Source organism: Myotis yumanensis, unplaced genomic scaffold (genome assembly GCF_028538775.1).
Source record: "Myotis yumanensis isolate MYYU_CA2020_CCGP unplaced genomic scaffold, mMyoYum1.0.hap1 SCAF_4, whole genome shotgun sequence".
Lineage (NCBI taxonomy): Eukaryota > Metazoa > Chordata > Mammalia > Chiroptera > Vespertilionidae > Myotis > Myotis yumanensis.
The window spans coordinates 53,695,840-53,713,577 of record NW_027223755.1 but is presented as its reverse complement, the minus strand read 5'-3'; the positions used below and the strand labels follow the sequence as shown (position 1 = coordinate 53,713,577).

Below are 17,738 nucleotides of genomic sequence, written 5' to 3'. Positions count from 1 at the left end.
AAGAAGAGATAAACTGTATAGCTTTATCCTATATAATAAAAGGCTAATATGCAAATTGTCCCCTTGACCAGGAGTTCGACCAGGGGGTGGGGCCAGCCAGCCAACCGCCCGCGGTCCTTCCCTCTTGACTGCCCTGCCCAATTGGCCCTGATGGGGTGGGCCAGCCAGACTCCACCTGTGCACGAATTCATGCACCAGGCCTCTAGTATCTGATAAAGACACTGAATTTATAGTTAAAAAATCCTCACACAAAGAAAACTCCAGGACCACTAATGAATTCTACCAAACATTTAAGGAAGAAGTAATACCAGAAAGTTGAATGGTAACACTTTCTAACTTCTTCTGAGACAAAATTACCATGATAGCAAACCGGACAAAGACATTACATCATGATCAAGGGCAGTTTGTCTTAGGAATGCAATGTTGCTTTGACATTTGAGAGTGAATGTCATTTACTATGTTAACAATTGTGAAGGATGCTAAACCAGTGGTTCTCAACCTTCCTAATGCCACGACCCTTTAATACAGTTCCTCATGTTGTGGTGACCCCCAATTTCATTGTTACAAATTGAACATAATTAAAGCATAGTGATTAATCACAAAAACAATATGTAATTATATATGTGTTTTCCGATGGTCTTAGGTGATCCCTGTGAAAGCGTCATTCGACCCCAAAAGGGGTTGCGACCCACAGGTTGAGAACCGCTGTGCTAGACAAAGAGTATATGCTTTTTTATTTTGTAAGAAATTTTAGAATATGCAAACTTATCTATTTTGACTGAAAATGATTAGTGGTTGTTTATGGACATAAAGTAAAAGGAGTAATGTCAGTTGGGGACAGAAGTGATTAAAAAGGGACAGAAGGAGACTTTTGGTCATGAGTATGATCATTGTCTTGATTGTGTGATGGTTCACAGATGTTTACTTATGTTAAAACTCATCAAATTGTACAATTTGAATATGTGCATATGTGCAACTTATTGTATGTCAGTTATATTGAAGTCTTTAATTTTTTCAATGAATTATTTTTACTTTTACTATGGATGTAGTGATTTTTAATATGTCACAAGTATGTGAGGTCTTAAGTTATCACAAATATTCCTACCATGAAACTTTTCAGAAACCTATTTCATAATAGGATAGTCTATGGTATTCCAATGGTTCATGTAAGTTTAAAAAATTTACCTAAGTCTTATTGTGATCCTTATTAGCAACTATTTACTTCTCTGTGAACACATTATAAATTGCAGAAAAAGTAACACTGACATTTTTTGTTTATAGTTAAAGACAAAGAATTCTTCGAAAGTTACAACGAATCTCTGGAAAAGTGGTCTCTCTCCCAAGCTGTCACAGGCCTAGTAGACACAGGAAGAATATCAGAAGCTGAAGCCCTTTGCACAAAGGTATTGTTATGGAATTGACCATTGAGTTTTATAGATTCTTATTCTATTTGGAAAATAACTTCAGATAGAGTGCATGCTATTTAAAGAGCACGTGGTAGTGTGGTGGTGGTAGTGGTGGTGGTGGTGGTAGTGGTGGTGGTAGTGGTGATGTGATGATAATCATGATGATAGCCCCTAACATTTATTATTGATAGCACCCAACATTTATTGAGTATTTACCACAAGCCAGTCACTACATTTAGTAGTTTGTATTTGAATTTCACAACAATCCTATGGCAAAGGTATTTATAATTATCCCCATTTTTACAAATGGAAAAAATAGGGCTCAGAGAGGAATTTGCACAGAAGCTCACAGCTACAAATTGATGGAGTTGCTGTTTGAACTCGCATTTGTTTGACTCTAGGATCCAAGCTCTTAATAGATTTTTTTCCTTGGTACCTTTAGGGGGGCAATATTTTTATTTTATTTCTGCTTACTCTTTTCAGAGTGTAGTTTTTACATTCCTGAATAATAGGCTCTGTGAGTAAATTCTTAGCACCGTACCTAGCACATAGTAAGGGCTCAATAAATAATTACTGAATGAATAGATCAGTTTTACACATCTACTCAGAAATAATATAATGGGTTAGGAGAGTTTTAAGCATCACTTTTCCTGAAAATGTTATGTTTCATAAATGTTTACCAGGGAGATTGTGTTGTCTTCCTAGAAATTTTTTTGAAAGAGCAATATAAATTTTTCAGAGAAAGAAGAATGGGTCTCTGAAGACCTCTTTGGCCCTTGAATTCTCTGAAAAGCAGAATAATAAATTTTTTCTTTTACTTAAATTCCATCTCTGTTCAGTACAGGTTAGTATTTTATAGTGAGAGTTTAATAATCATAAATTGACAGTTGGCTATGCTCTATCTGACATATTAAGAAGTACTTTTATGAACCTTTCCTGTCATTTTGTTGTTCCAGTCTCTTACTTAGGAAAAAAAGCAATCAAGTACATTTTAGAAATAAATACATTTAAGACTATGACCTAATTAGTAAAAAAATAAAATAAAAAATAGAAAGAAACATGTTACTGAGGAAGAAATATTTAATACAACAGTGGAAGGATTTTGGTAGAGAACTTTCTTTAAGTTCTTCCATATACATGTATACAGCACACTTATGTATGTATGTACATGCTTGGTAAATTGGTAAATGGGTCATTTCTCTTACTCCCAATGTGTATGAAGTCTGTGCCTGATGGAAGGACATGCAATGAATACCTAGAGGTTCAAGAAGATAAAAAATTATACCTCTTTCTTTTTTACATAGGATTGTTTTTTCCAGTAAGGTGTAGTGTTAACCTTCACTGTTAATTTTATATATTCTTAGTTCTGTCATTTACATTCAGAACTTAAAGTTCTTAGGAATACTAATTTTGGATTTGTTGCTATAAGACTTTAAAGCTTTCTTAATTGTTGATTATAAGTTTTCTTAATTTAAAATTTATCACCTGAGAATAAACCAAGTGAAGGTAACAAATCTATAATACATGACTTATAAATTACAATAATGGCATTATCGATTTTAAAGATTATTTATATGTAGAGTTTGATATTCCTAAGATGTTCAGTGTTTTATTTATTTTACTTTTTCAGTTATTTATAATTTTAATAAGAAAACGTCAAATTTAGATCCCCCCTTAGGCCCCCCCGCCAACATGGGGAATAGCTTAATTGCCTGTTACATTTAACATTTAACCTATTTTAACCTATTTTATGTATTTCTATCTGGGGTTTACATTTAGAATTTAAAAAGTAACCCTGATCAGCCAGCTGTTATCTTACTTTTGAGACAAGTGCAGTGTAAACCACTCCTGGAATCACAAAAGCCTCTCCCTGACGCTGTCCTTGAAGAGCTGCAAAAAACTGTTATATCCAACTCAACCTCCGTTCCAGCATGGCAGGTACATCCTCTCCTTTCTTACAATGATCGCTGAATTAAAATACTCTGAATTAGCTGAGGTCAGGGATATGCTCCATTTTTATTTGTCTTGCCTTTGAACTCACCATAAATTTCTCATTTTCAAGACTTAAAGGGTGCTGTGATTAAAGGAACTAAGGAAGTTGAATACTAATTTTGGATCTGTTGCTATAAGACTTTAAAGCTTTCTTAATTGTTGATTATAAGTTTTCTTAATTTAAAATAATGCTGAAAATACTATCTTTTGCATGGGGTTGATGTAAGAGAGTTAAAGAGGTATTACAAACATTTTCACAATGTTACTATAATGATGTTTAATTCTGCCTCGAGAGGGCATATGTGTTTTTTCCTTAGCTACTTTACAATTCACTCATGTCCAAGATTTCAGTGGTAATTTAGTGCTTTTAGAAATAGTTATTTTCAGGAATGATGTCTGGATCAACAGATTGTCTGCCCTTTTAGCTGACTCTGGTTATCCACAATGACAAATACACAATGATGAGTATGTGCTTTATTCTTAATGATTTTAAAATATAAAAAGCACATAATTACTTTATTCAATTGATTATATTTCCCTCTGCATCCCAGAGGAAGTTTCAAAAGGGCTTTTTTATGTAGATTTTATAGAAGTTTATTTTACTACAATAGTTTTATATTCCAGTCTTTCATTATATGAACTTTTTCTTGTCCCTGCTTAAAAAGATTATCTAATGGCATTTTTTATGCTAGCTAAGTCTCCTCTTTAATCCTTGAAGAAAAATGGTGCTTCTTTTCTTCTCTTAAAGTAAGTTTGCCATGTGAGAGTTAAGATACTTTAATTAAGGTCAACTGGATATTGATGACCTCACTCATATTCTTTCTCAAAGGTAAAAATACCTTGTCAAATAAAGAGATAGTGTGTGTGTGTTATCATATAATTCACAAAGAATGAAGTGTAAACAATATTTAAGATACCACTCATTCCATTTTTACATATGTATACCTTTTTTGTTGTTGTTCCTCACTGGAGGGTATTTTTCCATTGATTTTTAGAGAGAGAGTGGAAGAGAGGGAGAAAGAGAGAGAAACTTCTATGTCAGAGAGAAACATTGATTAGTTGCCTCCCACATGGCCCTGGGCGATTGAGCCTGCAACCAAGGTTCATGCCCTTGACTGGACTCAAACCCAAGACTCTGCAGTCGGTGGGCTGACACTCTATTCACTGAGCCAAACCGGCTAGGGCTGTCCTACCTATATCAAGATACAGAGCATTTCCATCAACCTGCCTGCCCCCCATGCCTCACCTTTGGTTTCCCCCATTTCAAAGCAAGAGGAGGACCTACTATTCTAGCACTTCTATCTAGTTTTGTCTGTTTTTGAATTTCATATAAATGGAACATTCTTTTGTATATGGTTACTTTCATTCAAGATCATATTTAGGAGATTAATTTAGTTGTTCATGTGGCTATAGGTTTTTTTTATTTCATTTTATAAATATACTATAATATATATTCCTTTTACTGTTGACATTTGGATTATTTGCAACTTTTGGCTATTCTGATTAATACTGGCTGTGTCCATCCTTGGATGCATCTTTTGTTGAGTCATAGGGTATATGTTCCTTTTACATATTGCTGGGGTCAATTTGTTAATACATTTGTTTAGAATTTTTGTACTTCTATTCATGAGAGTGTTTGCCTTATAATTTTTCATTCTCTTAAAGTTCTTGCAAATATGTATTCTGAAGTTATTGAGTATAGTCTTCTAAATATTTCATTTAATCAAGCTGGTTCATTATATTTAAACTAGAGGCCCAGTACATGGATTTGTATACTGGTGGGGTCCCTCAGCCTGGCCTGTGGAGATCAGGCTGAAACTGGCTCTCTGACAATCCCCCTAGGGGCCCCAGATAGCGAGAGGGTGCAGGCCGGGTCAGGGGACCCCACTGGTACACAATCGGGGCCTGGGAGGGACCCGTCTTGCCCAGTCCTGATCAGGGCCAATCTGGGCCGGCTGGCCAGGTAGGGACTGTGGGAGGTTGGCTGGCTGGGGAGGGACCGCGGGAGGGCTCCAGGGCATGTCCGGCCAGTCTCACCCAGTCCTGATTGGCCGGACCCCAGCAGCAACCTAACCTACTGGTCGGAGCGTCTGCCCCCTGGTGGTCAGAGCTCATCATAGCGACTGGTCGAACAATCTAACAGTTGGACACTTAGCATATTAGGCTTTTATTATGTAAGATATTCTATACCCTTACTAATTTTTGTCTTTTAAAAAAATCATTGTTGAGATAGGTGTGTTCAAATCTCCAACTGTGATTAAGGATTTGTCTATTTTTCCTTTTATTTCTGTCAATTTTTGTTTCATAAATTCTGTGTTATTAGGTGTATACAAATGTAGGAGTGTTATTTCTTCCTGTTGAATGCTGTTCCCTCTCTTAACCTGGGATTTTTGGTTTTTGGGCACAAGACTTATCAATAATTTAAAAAAAGTAACTTCATCAAAGTTTATTGAATTTGTTGAAAGTAGAATATCACATTGTGTACTAAACTAAAACCCTGTGGGTGCTTCTTTTTTCTATTTCTCAGTGGTTGGCGCACATATATCAGTCTCAAGGAATGATGAGTGCTGCAGAGATGTGTTACAGGAAGAGTCTACAAGTCGCATCCCAGCAGGGCAGTTGGAGTGGGAAGCTGTCAAGTCTGTTGAGGCTAGCACTGCTCGCATTAGAAGTCTGCATGGTAAGGCCTTATTGTAATTGTGATCATGAAAATTGATTCTTTTATTTTTCTTTCAGGTGAAAGCTTTTCTATAGTGATATCCTAGTGAGTTCCTGTTGTTTCATTGCCTTCTAGTGTGGTCTCCTGATAAACTTTGTATTTGGGCTCTTGGTGGCCATAAGAGTAACATAAACCCCATAGACTCTAGCCAAACCTTCTCAGTGTTTGTAGAAAAAAAACAAAGATTCCAATTTTAAGTTGGCTTATGGTAGAATATACATTTTTGTTTCTTGGTGATTTAAGTTAGAATTAACCCAGTCACTCATATGTGGCAAAGATGCCAATAATTAACATTTTCACTCATTTCTCAGTTCAATTTGACATTCTGTAAAAGGGATATCTGGTAATTTTTGACTTGACATCCTATTTTAGGCTTATTAATCTAAAAGTATTATATGCTAACGTGGAAAACTCTTCAAGATAAGTGTTTACATTGATGTGTGGGGATGCAAACTGCAAAACAAGGTGTCTGGTATTTTATTTGGGTGTGGTATATATTTTTAAGAGTATATATCTCTACATTTTGTGTATGTGTGTACATATTTTTATATAAAAGATATAAAAGTTACTTTGAATAATATAGCACTGGGGGGTCTTTAAGGAATGGTAGAGGATTTATTTTTTATTTCCTTTGATAGTGTTTGAATTTTTTCTCATATGCATGTTACTTCTGTAATTAAAAGGTAAACTGTCATTTTTGTTTTGTTTTAAAAGATTAGAAGAAATTGTCATAGACAGGCCTGAATTCACTCATACTTTCATAATAGTAATCCACTGTCAATATTGTTTACTTGTTTTAACCAGACAATTGGCAAAGAAATATAAGAATTAGGACATTTTTAGCTTTGGTGCTATCGAGCAGATTTGGGGGTTCCTTAGGTCAGGGGACATGTTTTGGTCATCTTTGCCACCTTGCTTTACCACTCTGCCTTGTACCCAAAAGCTCTTCAATAAATGGTTTTTGAATAAATGCACAAGTAGTAATGGCAGTCAATTTGAGGTGATTTGGGTGGAAAGAAATCCTGGTTAATGGTAATTGTATACCACTAAATGTTTTGTTTGTCCCATGTTTATATTTAACAAAGGTCTTTGTGACGTTGGTAGCTGGTGAGCTGTGGAAGCCACAAAGCACCTATAAATGCTCTTGAATATGTGAACTGGAGAAGTATATATTCTTTTAGTCTAACATTATTTAGTTAACAAATTATTTAGTGGTTTGCTTGTTTTATTTGTTTGTTCTGATGCTTGGAAATTAAATCTGACCTGGAATAAAACAATAACAGCAAACATATCTAGCACTTAGCTTGTGCTAGACACTGTTACAGTGTGTTATAGTGCTTCACACATATTAACTAACTTAATAAGCACAATAATCCTATTTTACAGATGGGGAAATTAGCTTGCAGTTTGTTATAACCTTATATGCCTGCCCTAACCCCCAACTACCACCACAAAAGTGCTTTTTCTAAAAACCTGGCTCCTGGTTTTCACTACCTGTGAAACAGCCAAGTAAGCTGTTTAGAGACTGCCCCCTACACTTTTTTTGTGTTTTTAATAGTGGAGGTAACTGCTTTGCTTTCTTATAGAGTTGTTATGAATATCAAATAACATAACATTTACAAATGTATTTGTGAACCTTAAGACACTATCTAAATCAAGCACACCACTAAATAATTTTTATTAATTAACAAAAAATAAGTGAGACTAAAAGAGTGTAAGTTATACCAGTAAGATTAGACACCCAACAATTATTATAAGGAGATGCTATATTTCTATAGTGGCTAGATGGCAGTGTGCAGAAGAGGGGTATATTAAAATTAGACTGTTTTAAAAGAGCCTACTGTATGTGTGGTAATATGAATAGGATATTAAACCGAAAGATGTAGACTAGAAGATTGCAGCTGGAGAAGGATTGTGAAGACATTTCCTTAGAGTCCTGATGCCTTCACCATCTTCTCTCTGGCACATTTCCACACAGAAATGCCTACCAAGACGAGGAAGGAAGGGTTGTCAGAGAGAGGGAGGCCTTGGTGTGTGACCTTTGAGGTCCTGGAGGCACATGTCTCAACGCACATGGACAGGTATCTGACCCCTTCCTCAGAAGCCATGGCTCTCCATCTGCTGTGGTAGCACCGAGAAAAAGAGTTGCTCGTATTTTGGGAAGTGACTGCAAGCTTCTGGGAGAGAGTGAACGGCAGTGAGTGAATCCCAGAGGTGGGAAGGAGCATATGTTCACGTACAGGATGGAGGCAGTGCAGGAGCAGCATGGGACCAGCTGTGCTCCTGGCGTTTCTCAGAGCCAGGAATGAGTGATGCCAAGGATGAGAGTAGAGTGGAGTTCTCTTCGATCCTGTCCAGTAGGGCCACCTAGAGGAGTGATGAGATCTCAGGAGAAAGGAAGCTAGAGGTTTCCAGATTGTAAAGATGTGAAAAGATTAAGTGGAATAACATACATTCACCCAAGTCAGAGGAACTTCAGATTAGCAGGACTGTTTCGTGGGTGTGTGTCCTGTGCAGTTGCACAGGGCTCCACACTTGGTTTAATTTTAATGTGCTACAGTTGCCTTCTTGAAAATCTTAATCATTTCTTAACAAAAGGCCCTGCTTTTTTATTTTGCACTGGGCCCCAGAGGTTATATAACTGTCCTGCAGGTAAGAAACTACTCATGAAATTGGGAATCTCTGATAAAGCCAAGAAAGTCTGGATGAGAAAAGGCTTTAATTATTTGTTAGGCCTAGGGAGCTAAACATCTTACAATGGCACCAGTCAAATGCAGACTTCTGGTATTTTAGTATATGGGCCTGAAACCACAATTAGCAAGAAAAGGTGGGAGCTTGGGGAAGACAAACGAGCAATTTACTGCTGCCTGTAACCATATCCTAGCTGGGCGCTGAGGAAATGGGAGTTGGGTGCAAATATTACCTTTACTAGTAAATGAAGATTGAAGTATTGAAAGGAAGAGGACATTCTAATTATGACCGTGTTTATAAATCAATGTAAGAAAAATGGCTGTAGGAGTTATGGGGCCTACTGAAATTTATATCTAGGAACAGAGGAAAAATCTTCCTTATATAATAAATTCTAAAGACATAATGGGAGAAAAGAATAAATGCATTCTAATCACATTGTTTAGCATACCAGTTACCTTATATAATAATCTTTGGGCTAACTTTACAGAATACTTTATATGCGGTCTTGGAATGTATAGGGTGTATTATAAAAGTAGCCAGTGAATTTGTGTTTTTTGTTTAAAAAAATATATTCAGAATAATTACATTAGTATGGGTTTTGAAATTTTTTTTTGTCAGGTGTGCCCAAAGTCTCATTGCTCCTGCCTTTATAGATGATGCCTCACAACCTCTGTTCTTTATTTTCAAATTCATTATCTTTATAGCTTCCTCTTTCTTAATTACACAGATTACTATTGCCTACACTACCTTCAAAGTTTATTGCTCTTTTTCTTTTATCATTTAGTTTCTTAAATGGATTATGCATTGACTCATTATTTTAACTTTATTAAAATGTGTATTCTAGCTACCTGTAATTATGAAATCTTGGTTACAATTTGAGTTTTTTAATGAAAGTTTTTAAATGCATTTTTCTTCTTGCATAATTCAGTAGTGTGTTCAAGTATTTCATTTTAGCCTTTCCTCTCGCCTTAGATAATTTTTGAAATGTGGAACTTTATATTTATCACTTGTTAAATTTAGCTTTGTATATTTGTTGACCATAGACTTAGTAAGTGATAGATTTTATTTACCTATGTAATACAATACTGCATTTTCTTTTAACAAATATTTTAGCATTTTTTAAGTGATGTCTCCTGGTTGAAACTTTCCTTTATTCCACTCTACTCTGTTATGTGGCTCCTTTAAGGGCAGGATCAGAGCTCAATCGTTTTGTAGAATTATGCTCCCTATAGCATTTACATGGCAACTTGGACAAATAGGCATTCAATAAGTGAGAGTTGAGTTGTATTCGTTTAAGGTTAACATGTCAAAAGCTTTGATTTGATATTTGTTTTTTATTTTTACAGGCCAACATTTCAAATGATCACTGGCCATCCTTGGTTCAGGAAGCTACAACTGAGGCCTTGAAGCTTTGCTTTTGTCCACTGGCTCTCCTTTTACAAGCTTTGTTACAGTTCAACCGCAAAATGGGGGCAAGGTGTGAAGAATCTTTGTTAACTTTTTTCCCTTGGAAATATTTCTTTACTTTTAATCCTGCTGGTCAGCAAAGAAAGATTTAGAATGAGTTTAACAACTTTGTCATTACTCATATATTTGCATCTACTTTAGAAAGGCTATTTCTAGTAACCCAATAAGGAAGAAAATAAAGCTTTACATTTGTTTTTTAAAAATAGTTTGGTACACAAATACAGAATATGAGATTTGGCATGACAGTATTTTCAAGTGAAGAAGGCCTGGGAATTTGCTCTTTACTGTCTTAGGTTGAGCCACTTGTGTAATGTGGATGCTAAAAACAAACAAAACTGAAAAGACCCAAGTTCAAGGCTGATTGAGATAAGTTCTTGTAAGGCAATACACTATGAAAAAGGTAATACATATTGAAAAGGCAGAGACATAAATAATGTGAGTTTTATATCTAGAAAATTCAAAAGTTTCTCAGATTTAAAAAAAAATAGCAATCTTTTTATTGGAGGGTGGGGATGGGGTCAGAAATAAATTTTTAAAAAGTTACTTAGCCCAGCCAGTGTGGCTCAGTGGTTGAGTGTCAACCCATGAACCAAGAGGTCCCTGGTTCGATTCCTTTGTCAAGGCACAAGCCCAGGTTGCGGGCTCGTTTCCCAGTAGGAGGCATGCAGGAGGCAGCCAATCGATTTTTCTTTCATCAACATTTTCATCTCTCTATCCCTCTCCCTTCCTCTTTTTCTAAAATAATCGATAAAAACATATTTTTTTTAAAAAGAAAAGGTAACATTAAGTAAAAAAGAAACTTCAAGGTGATATGGATGATAAATCAGGCAAGAATTTTTCAAAATACTAAGAATAGTATCTAGCTCTAATCGATATCACACATAACCCACGGCAGCCATAAGTAAAACCATGGTTTAGAAGCATACACTATTGGCACAGAATAGGTAGTGTAGACATAGAGCTTAATGAATATAGATATATGGCAGAGACATTCAACATCACAGAATAGGAGTGAAGGAAGAATTAAGACATATGGCTAATCAGCAATTTCATCACCATTTATTAATATTTATTTATGGCCAATTTTTATATAACTCATTTTACTAAAAATGTTTTAGGCTAGAATTTAAGTTTCCTAATGAACTCCCTCTGATTGTGCTCAGTGTGGGTTACTTAGAGGGCCTTAACCCCCTTTGCCTCATAATATCTGTTAGTGCCTCTCATAATTTTTATCGCCACTAAAATCATCCCAGATAAACATACAGTCTAAGAAAACAGTGTGCTCACTATGTGGTTTCTATGTAAGAGCATCGTCAAGACAAATTCTTTAGCTCCTGCTTCAAACCAGTGCTACTTAGAAGATCCTCCTGTTCAGCGGTTCTCAGTTCCACTATTTATGTTGCTTCTACCAGTACAGAAGTCTTTGGAGTCATAGATGTTGGTAAATTAGGAAAGAAAAAAAACTAGAACACAGCTGTAAATCATTCTGTTATTACGTGAGTACACATCCTGGAAAACATAAACTAAAAGCCCGATACTATACATTTAGGCTCTAGTATAGATGTTGAGTATTTTTTCTTATTCCACTCTACACTATCTATGTATAATTTATTGATTTATTTTATCTTCTTCCTATTTTCAAAAAAGATTAGAGGTAGAGCACTCAGAAGTGCTCATAAAATAGGGACCTTTTCTTTATCCTATTTGGAATGAGCCTTAATGGGATAATAACAGCAATCTGCCTTATAAGGTTGTGAATATTAAATATGACCATATTTGTAAAACACTAGGCATACATAGCACGTAATAAGCACTGTATAAATGTTAACCATTATTATTAACTTTATTGTCATAAGTATAAGAAATTCATAATTAGCACCAGGTCTACAAAAGAATAAAAAAGATAATGTGTGTGAGAGACTAGTATATGAAATATTTTATATTAATTTATATGCTTTGGACTAAATGTGAATATCTTTTTCCCAGAGAGACACGGCGACTTTTGGAGAGACTGGTGTATCAGCCTGGCTATCCCAAATCTATTGTATCAACAGCACGTTGGTACCTACTGAGGCACTTACATGCCAAAAATGACAGCGAGCTCATTGATGTAAGGCATTGATTTTATTCAGAATATAGCATCTTAGAACTTTGTTGGAAGAGGGGTGAGGGTTGCTGTCCTCTGCATTGCAGGATTTTGGCAGCATCCCTAACCACTCTAACCACTGCATCCCAGTAGCACTGTCCTCCTTCCTCTACCCAACTTGTGACAACCAAGATTGTCTTCTAGACATTGCAAAGTATACCTGAGCTGAAATTATCCCTGTCAGAACTACTGCTTTACCCTATAGGAAGTATATCCTCCTCATGTGCTATGTAGCAGAAGAGAAGATAGACAGTTGTGCTCGGTGCTTGTTGTGGAATTTCTTGTGATGATTGCCGTGGAAGCAAATAGGTAGACAAGATTCATTCAGAAGTAGCAAAATTTAATGGCATATTCATACTATCTTTAGAAAAGTTATTTTACTACATCTTGTTTTTTCTATAAAATGCATGGAACAATTTCTACTCTACTTCTTATGGGATGACTCTGGTATCTATGTAAACATATATGCATGTATCTAAAACTCTTTTTAAAAATATACTTTATATAATAAATACATGTATTGGGTTCAGATTCTCATAACTTCAGCCAGCAATTTTTAAAACAATAAAAATTAATGAGAAGCTTATAAAAAATATCTACAGCATTTGAAATACTGTTTGCCATTTAGTGAAACATATAATATTAAAGAAATATTAATGAAAACAATGTTAGGCAGAAAGCATTATAATCAAACATATTGCAAACCAGAAAGGAAGAACTTACATGAATCTTGGGAGACAGTTCACCATGCCTGGGTCTGTTGCATGTCTAAACATCCTATGAGCAGAGGGCCTGACTGCCCTTTGTTCCAGACTATCTTTTCAAGGGTGTATGTGTAGTGACAGCCTTGGGAGACAGAGATGTGTCTCCATCCAGAGCAAAGGATAGGCCTGCTTGCTGCCTGCTATAAAAGACTCAAGTCTCCTAGGCTCAGGGTGCCCCTCTTGTAATACACCCCAGAATGTATGGGGAAAATTATATGTGTCCATTCATGTCACCCCCGTGAGACTTGGAGGGCAAGGAGAATAGATGCAAATATGTTGATGCTCATGTTGTTGGCTGTACCATGAGTAATACCATGGAGGGCTAACTTGTTACCTTGTGAGTAGAGCAAAATCTCGGTCTCTTCAGTGTTTGAAAATGAACAACCAAAAACTGTTAATAGTAGAATGATCAACTGAAATTAAATCTTCTAGTTTGTGGAATTGCTAAAAATCATCGAAAGCTTCTTAATAGAACCTAGAACCTGGATCCTGGATCCTAAACTGTGGTTTTAAAGGAGAACAATGTCATTTGTACAATTTTATGCATAAAATGGTCTTTGGGGGCTAAGCATTTAGAGGTGACAGTATTGTAAACAAAGCTGCCAAACATAACCTTTAATTTTATACAGTGCTCACAGTGGAACAATCAAAATATTGGCATCTGCACGAATTAAGCATTTGAATAAATTGTGCTTATCTCTGATCTTTGCTCTGGTTGAGCAGTTTGTTTCAGCAAATATGACTGAAAGATTGCACAGTCACATTTTTTGTATAATTTAATATTGCCTGCTACTCTTAGGCATATTTGGCTTCTATAAATCTAAATATAGATATTGTTAATGAACAAAATACTAATGTTCTTGTTTGTGATTTCCTACAGGTGCTGGTAAACAATGCCAAAACTCATGGAGATACAAGAGTCCTGGACCTGAATCAAAAACTGTCCTCACAATAACAATGTATTTTTTATATAAAGCAAGCAAAGAAAAAGCTGTTAGAGTGAAACAATGAATCAATACTCTTCCCCAAAGCAACATTTTTTTAAAACTACATGTTATTCATTGCTTTTTTAAAATCTAAAAATGTTTTAAGTTCTTAAACTAGGGCTGTAATTTTTCCACAAACTCTAATGTAACTTTAATCTGAAAAACAGCTTTGATTTTGAGAAGTCTGTAATAAGAGGAAAAAACCATGATTCCCTTAGTTATTCAACAGTTATTTGTAAAGCATTATTTTTTTCATTTTTGCATGATGCACAATAGGAATTTTTTGTGTGATCCCTTACAATAAAGCCTTAATAGTTGGTTTCTAAATTATATGCAAAAGCAAATTAGCACAATGTAGAATTTAGTTTCTTTTATGAATTTTTAGAGTTCAGCTCATCATAAAATCCAAGTAATCTTATGACCTATTTTACTAGTAGTTCACCTCAGAATTTGTTGATAAAGCATGATTAAATTGCTAATGGACATGTTTATATAATTCCAGACATTCAGGTGTATGCATTTCAAAAAAAATGAATGGAAAATTTTGGAATATAATGCTGACAATATTTAATTGATCATGTAATTCCTTCAATTATGAAAATACTTGAATTTTCTGAAATAAAAAATATAGTGTCTTATTTTCTTTATACTATCAATATCAGATATAATTTTTAAATTTCAAATTTTTGAGAGCACATTTACTTATTTTATTTCAATTTTTCAAAAAGCCATTTATATATTTTTGAAAAAACTATGTCACTTACTTTGAATTAGTGTTTTAAAAATGTTTTTAGACATTTACATATATTATTTATTGTACAAAAATGTGTGGTTGTATTTTATGTATGTAGTTTTTTCAAGCCAGCACCTTCACAATGTTACTTTGTGAGATAAGTTGATGATATTCTGTAATTAAATTTTACTTCGGAGGTTAATCTGTTGAACTACTTTTAATTTGATGAATTCCCAACTTTGGCTGAATATTCTAGCATTCAGACCTGTGCAATTAGAATATTTAAGGATGGGGCCTAGGTCTCTGCATTTTAAGGGCATGCCTAAGAGATTCGTATGCCCATTCAGGTTTCTGCACCACTAGATTAATCCAATAATGATTCTCCCCTTTATTTCTTTTTTAAACAAGATTAGGCAACTTGCCATTCTTTCCCCATTTATTTCTTATCCTCACATGTGTCAAACTGATTCCGTGCTTTTAACAGCCTGTAGGCTTAGCCCAGTTGTGCTGCGAGATGCCAGTGCAGCCAGTGCCTGAGCCCTCCTGCTCCCTCAGGACAGCACTCAGCCTTTTTACCTCCGGAGCAGGCTGTTCTCATCTGCTTAAATGCCTGGGATTCAGTTCTAGGTCTCCATCCGCATCCTGGGGATCACTTCACAAGGTAACTTTACCTCTGGTTTGGAGTGGTTAGCCTTAGCTCCAGGCCTGTAGTCAAAGAGTAACTGTTTCCTAGTTCTGGCCTCCAGGGTCCTCAGACCCAGGTTTTCTAGAAGGCAAGACTGGAAAAAAACCTTATCAATCCTATCTCAGGTGATTCTTTTTGATATAGATGTACATACATCCTCTTCTTGTTTATTGCCTTCTTTTCAAATTATTGTCCAGTTACTATGAACCTTAAATCATTGTATAATTTTTACAGAGTTTACTTCATGCAGACCTATGCTAAGTGTTTTAAAATTGCCATTTAAACCTAGTTAGCAAAGGAGTGGTGCTAAACAGTATGCTTAAAGCAAAGGAAATTCCCAGTGAATCAGTGCTATTAGATTCTAGAAATTTTAAAAGTACCTGAAATTTCCCTTCAGAGTTTATACATAAGCTTAATTAGAGAACTTACATTAAATCTTATTTCCTGAAGCACCAATATTTAGCATTTATATTATTTCATTGTTTTTGTTAGATTTTTTTTTTTTTGAGAATTATAGTGCTTTTTCTGCTCATTTTTACCCTACCATTTGGCTATTACTGATTAGACGTTTATAGACTAAATGGCATCTGATAGTCATTTTCTGTGGTAGAAATACAGTTCAGCTTATGAGTAAACTTTTGGAACACAATCTGGGATCATATATTTCTTAAGATGTCTCTTGCATTAATTTCTGGTTAGGATAAAAATACAACCTTAGTTTAAAATGCTATACTCTTTCACTTTATAGAGTTGACAAACTTCCTTCAACTTGGTAATCTATATAGAACAGCATTGGACAGAAATACTCAAGTTACTGTACATTAAGGAAGTTAAAAGATGTACATTAAGGAATTAAAACAGTATGAAACATTAGGAAAATATTCACTGATAAGTAATATGTGGATATGAAATGATACATTATTTGGTTGTCCCATAGAAAGTTTAATGTCTGCTTTGGGGAAATTGTATAGGCACAACAAAAGGAAGCATAATTTATGTATCAGTCATTGTGACTTGCAGATCCATTTCAATTTTTGCATATTAAAAATGTGGAAGCGTCGTTTTGGCAGAGTAGACTCTTATCTCTCCAGGTCTTCCTTTCTCACACTTGATTGGCTGATGGGTGAAAACATCTCAGGCTCCCATGCTGCTTATTTCCAGGTGTAACAGCTGTTGGTTATAAACTGACCTTCACTTTGAAGGAGAAGGTTTTTTTGTATGTTTTTTACTTTAAAAAGATACAGTGTATATAAGATACAAGTACAATAATCTTCCCACATATATATCTATACTAATAAAAGGGTAATATGGTCATTAGACCAGGAGACCTGGACATCCTTCCGGACAAAGCCATGGTGGTGGGGCTGAGGCAGAGGCGGTTAGGGGCAATTGGGCCAGGAGGGGAGGGCAGTTGGGGCCAAGCAGGCCGGCGGGGGGTGGGAAGTTGGGGGAGAGCAGGCTGGCAGTGGGGGGCAGTTGGGGCGATCAGGCTGGCAGGGGGAGCAGTTGGGGGTGAGTAGGCTGGCAGGGGGTGCAGTTGGTGAGCAGGCTGGCGGGGAGGGCAGTTGGGGGCAAGCAGGCCGGCAGGCGAGTGGTTGGGAGATTGCGAGGGGGATGTCCGACTGCCGTGCGAGAGGGATCCCAGATTGGAGATGGTGCAGGCTGGGCTGAGGGACACCCTCCCCCGTGCACAAATTTCATTCAGCGGGCCACTAATGTGTGTGCGTATGTGTGTGTGTGTGTGTGTGTGTGTGTGTGTGTATATGACTTTATACATACAGATAAAGCAAAAAGTCAGAAAATTTTCTTAGCTAGAGTATATGCCTTATTTTTGGTTTAGAAAATATAGTCTCTTGCTCTATTGCACTTAGAGACCATTCAGTTCCTAGCTGTCCCTGTCGCTATGTAATAATGGGTTTTTCCTTTCTTTGGCTGCTTAGAATACGAACTTTTTGAGTAGCAGTGTTTTAAATTCTAATGTACCTAAACAACCCACACAACTAATTTTTTTTAATAATTGCTAAATTATCTTTAGACCTCAAAATGTTTTGAAAAAACCTAAGAATAGTATCTCTAATAAAGAGCTGTTATGAAACACATTTGATATTTTTTTATCTTATATTTTGAACTTAGAATTGAAAATACCTAT

General features: G+C 35.8%; 1 protein-coding gene across 2 annotated transcripts in view; it reads left to right on the top strand.

Moving 5' to 3' along the window:
- SKIC3 (SKI3 subunit of superkiller complex) overlaps positions 1 to 16,948 on the top strand; it is a 75,441-nt gene extending 58,493 nt beyond the window's left edge. For both annotated transcript variants that reach the window (XM_070412349.1, XM_070412348.1), the window contains exons 38-43: positions 1,282 to 1,403; positions 3,186 to 3,344; positions 5,926 to 6,078; positions 10,155 to 10,285; positions 12,262 to 12,385; positions 14,066 to 16,948. In XM_070412349.1, the coding sequence (XP_070268450.1) occupies positions 1,282 to 1,403; positions 3,186 to 3,344; positions 5,926 to 6,078; positions 10,155 to 10,285; positions 12,262 to 12,385; positions 14,066 to 14,140 (764 nt within the window). In that variant the 3' untranslated portion in view covers positions 14,141 to 16,948. The remainder of the gene's footprint in view (positions 1 to 1,281; positions 1,404 to 3,185; positions 3,345 to 5,925; positions 6,079 to 10,154; positions 10,286 to 12,261; positions 12,386 to 14,065) is intronic.
- Positions 16,949 to 17,738: the final 790 nt, after the last annotated feature.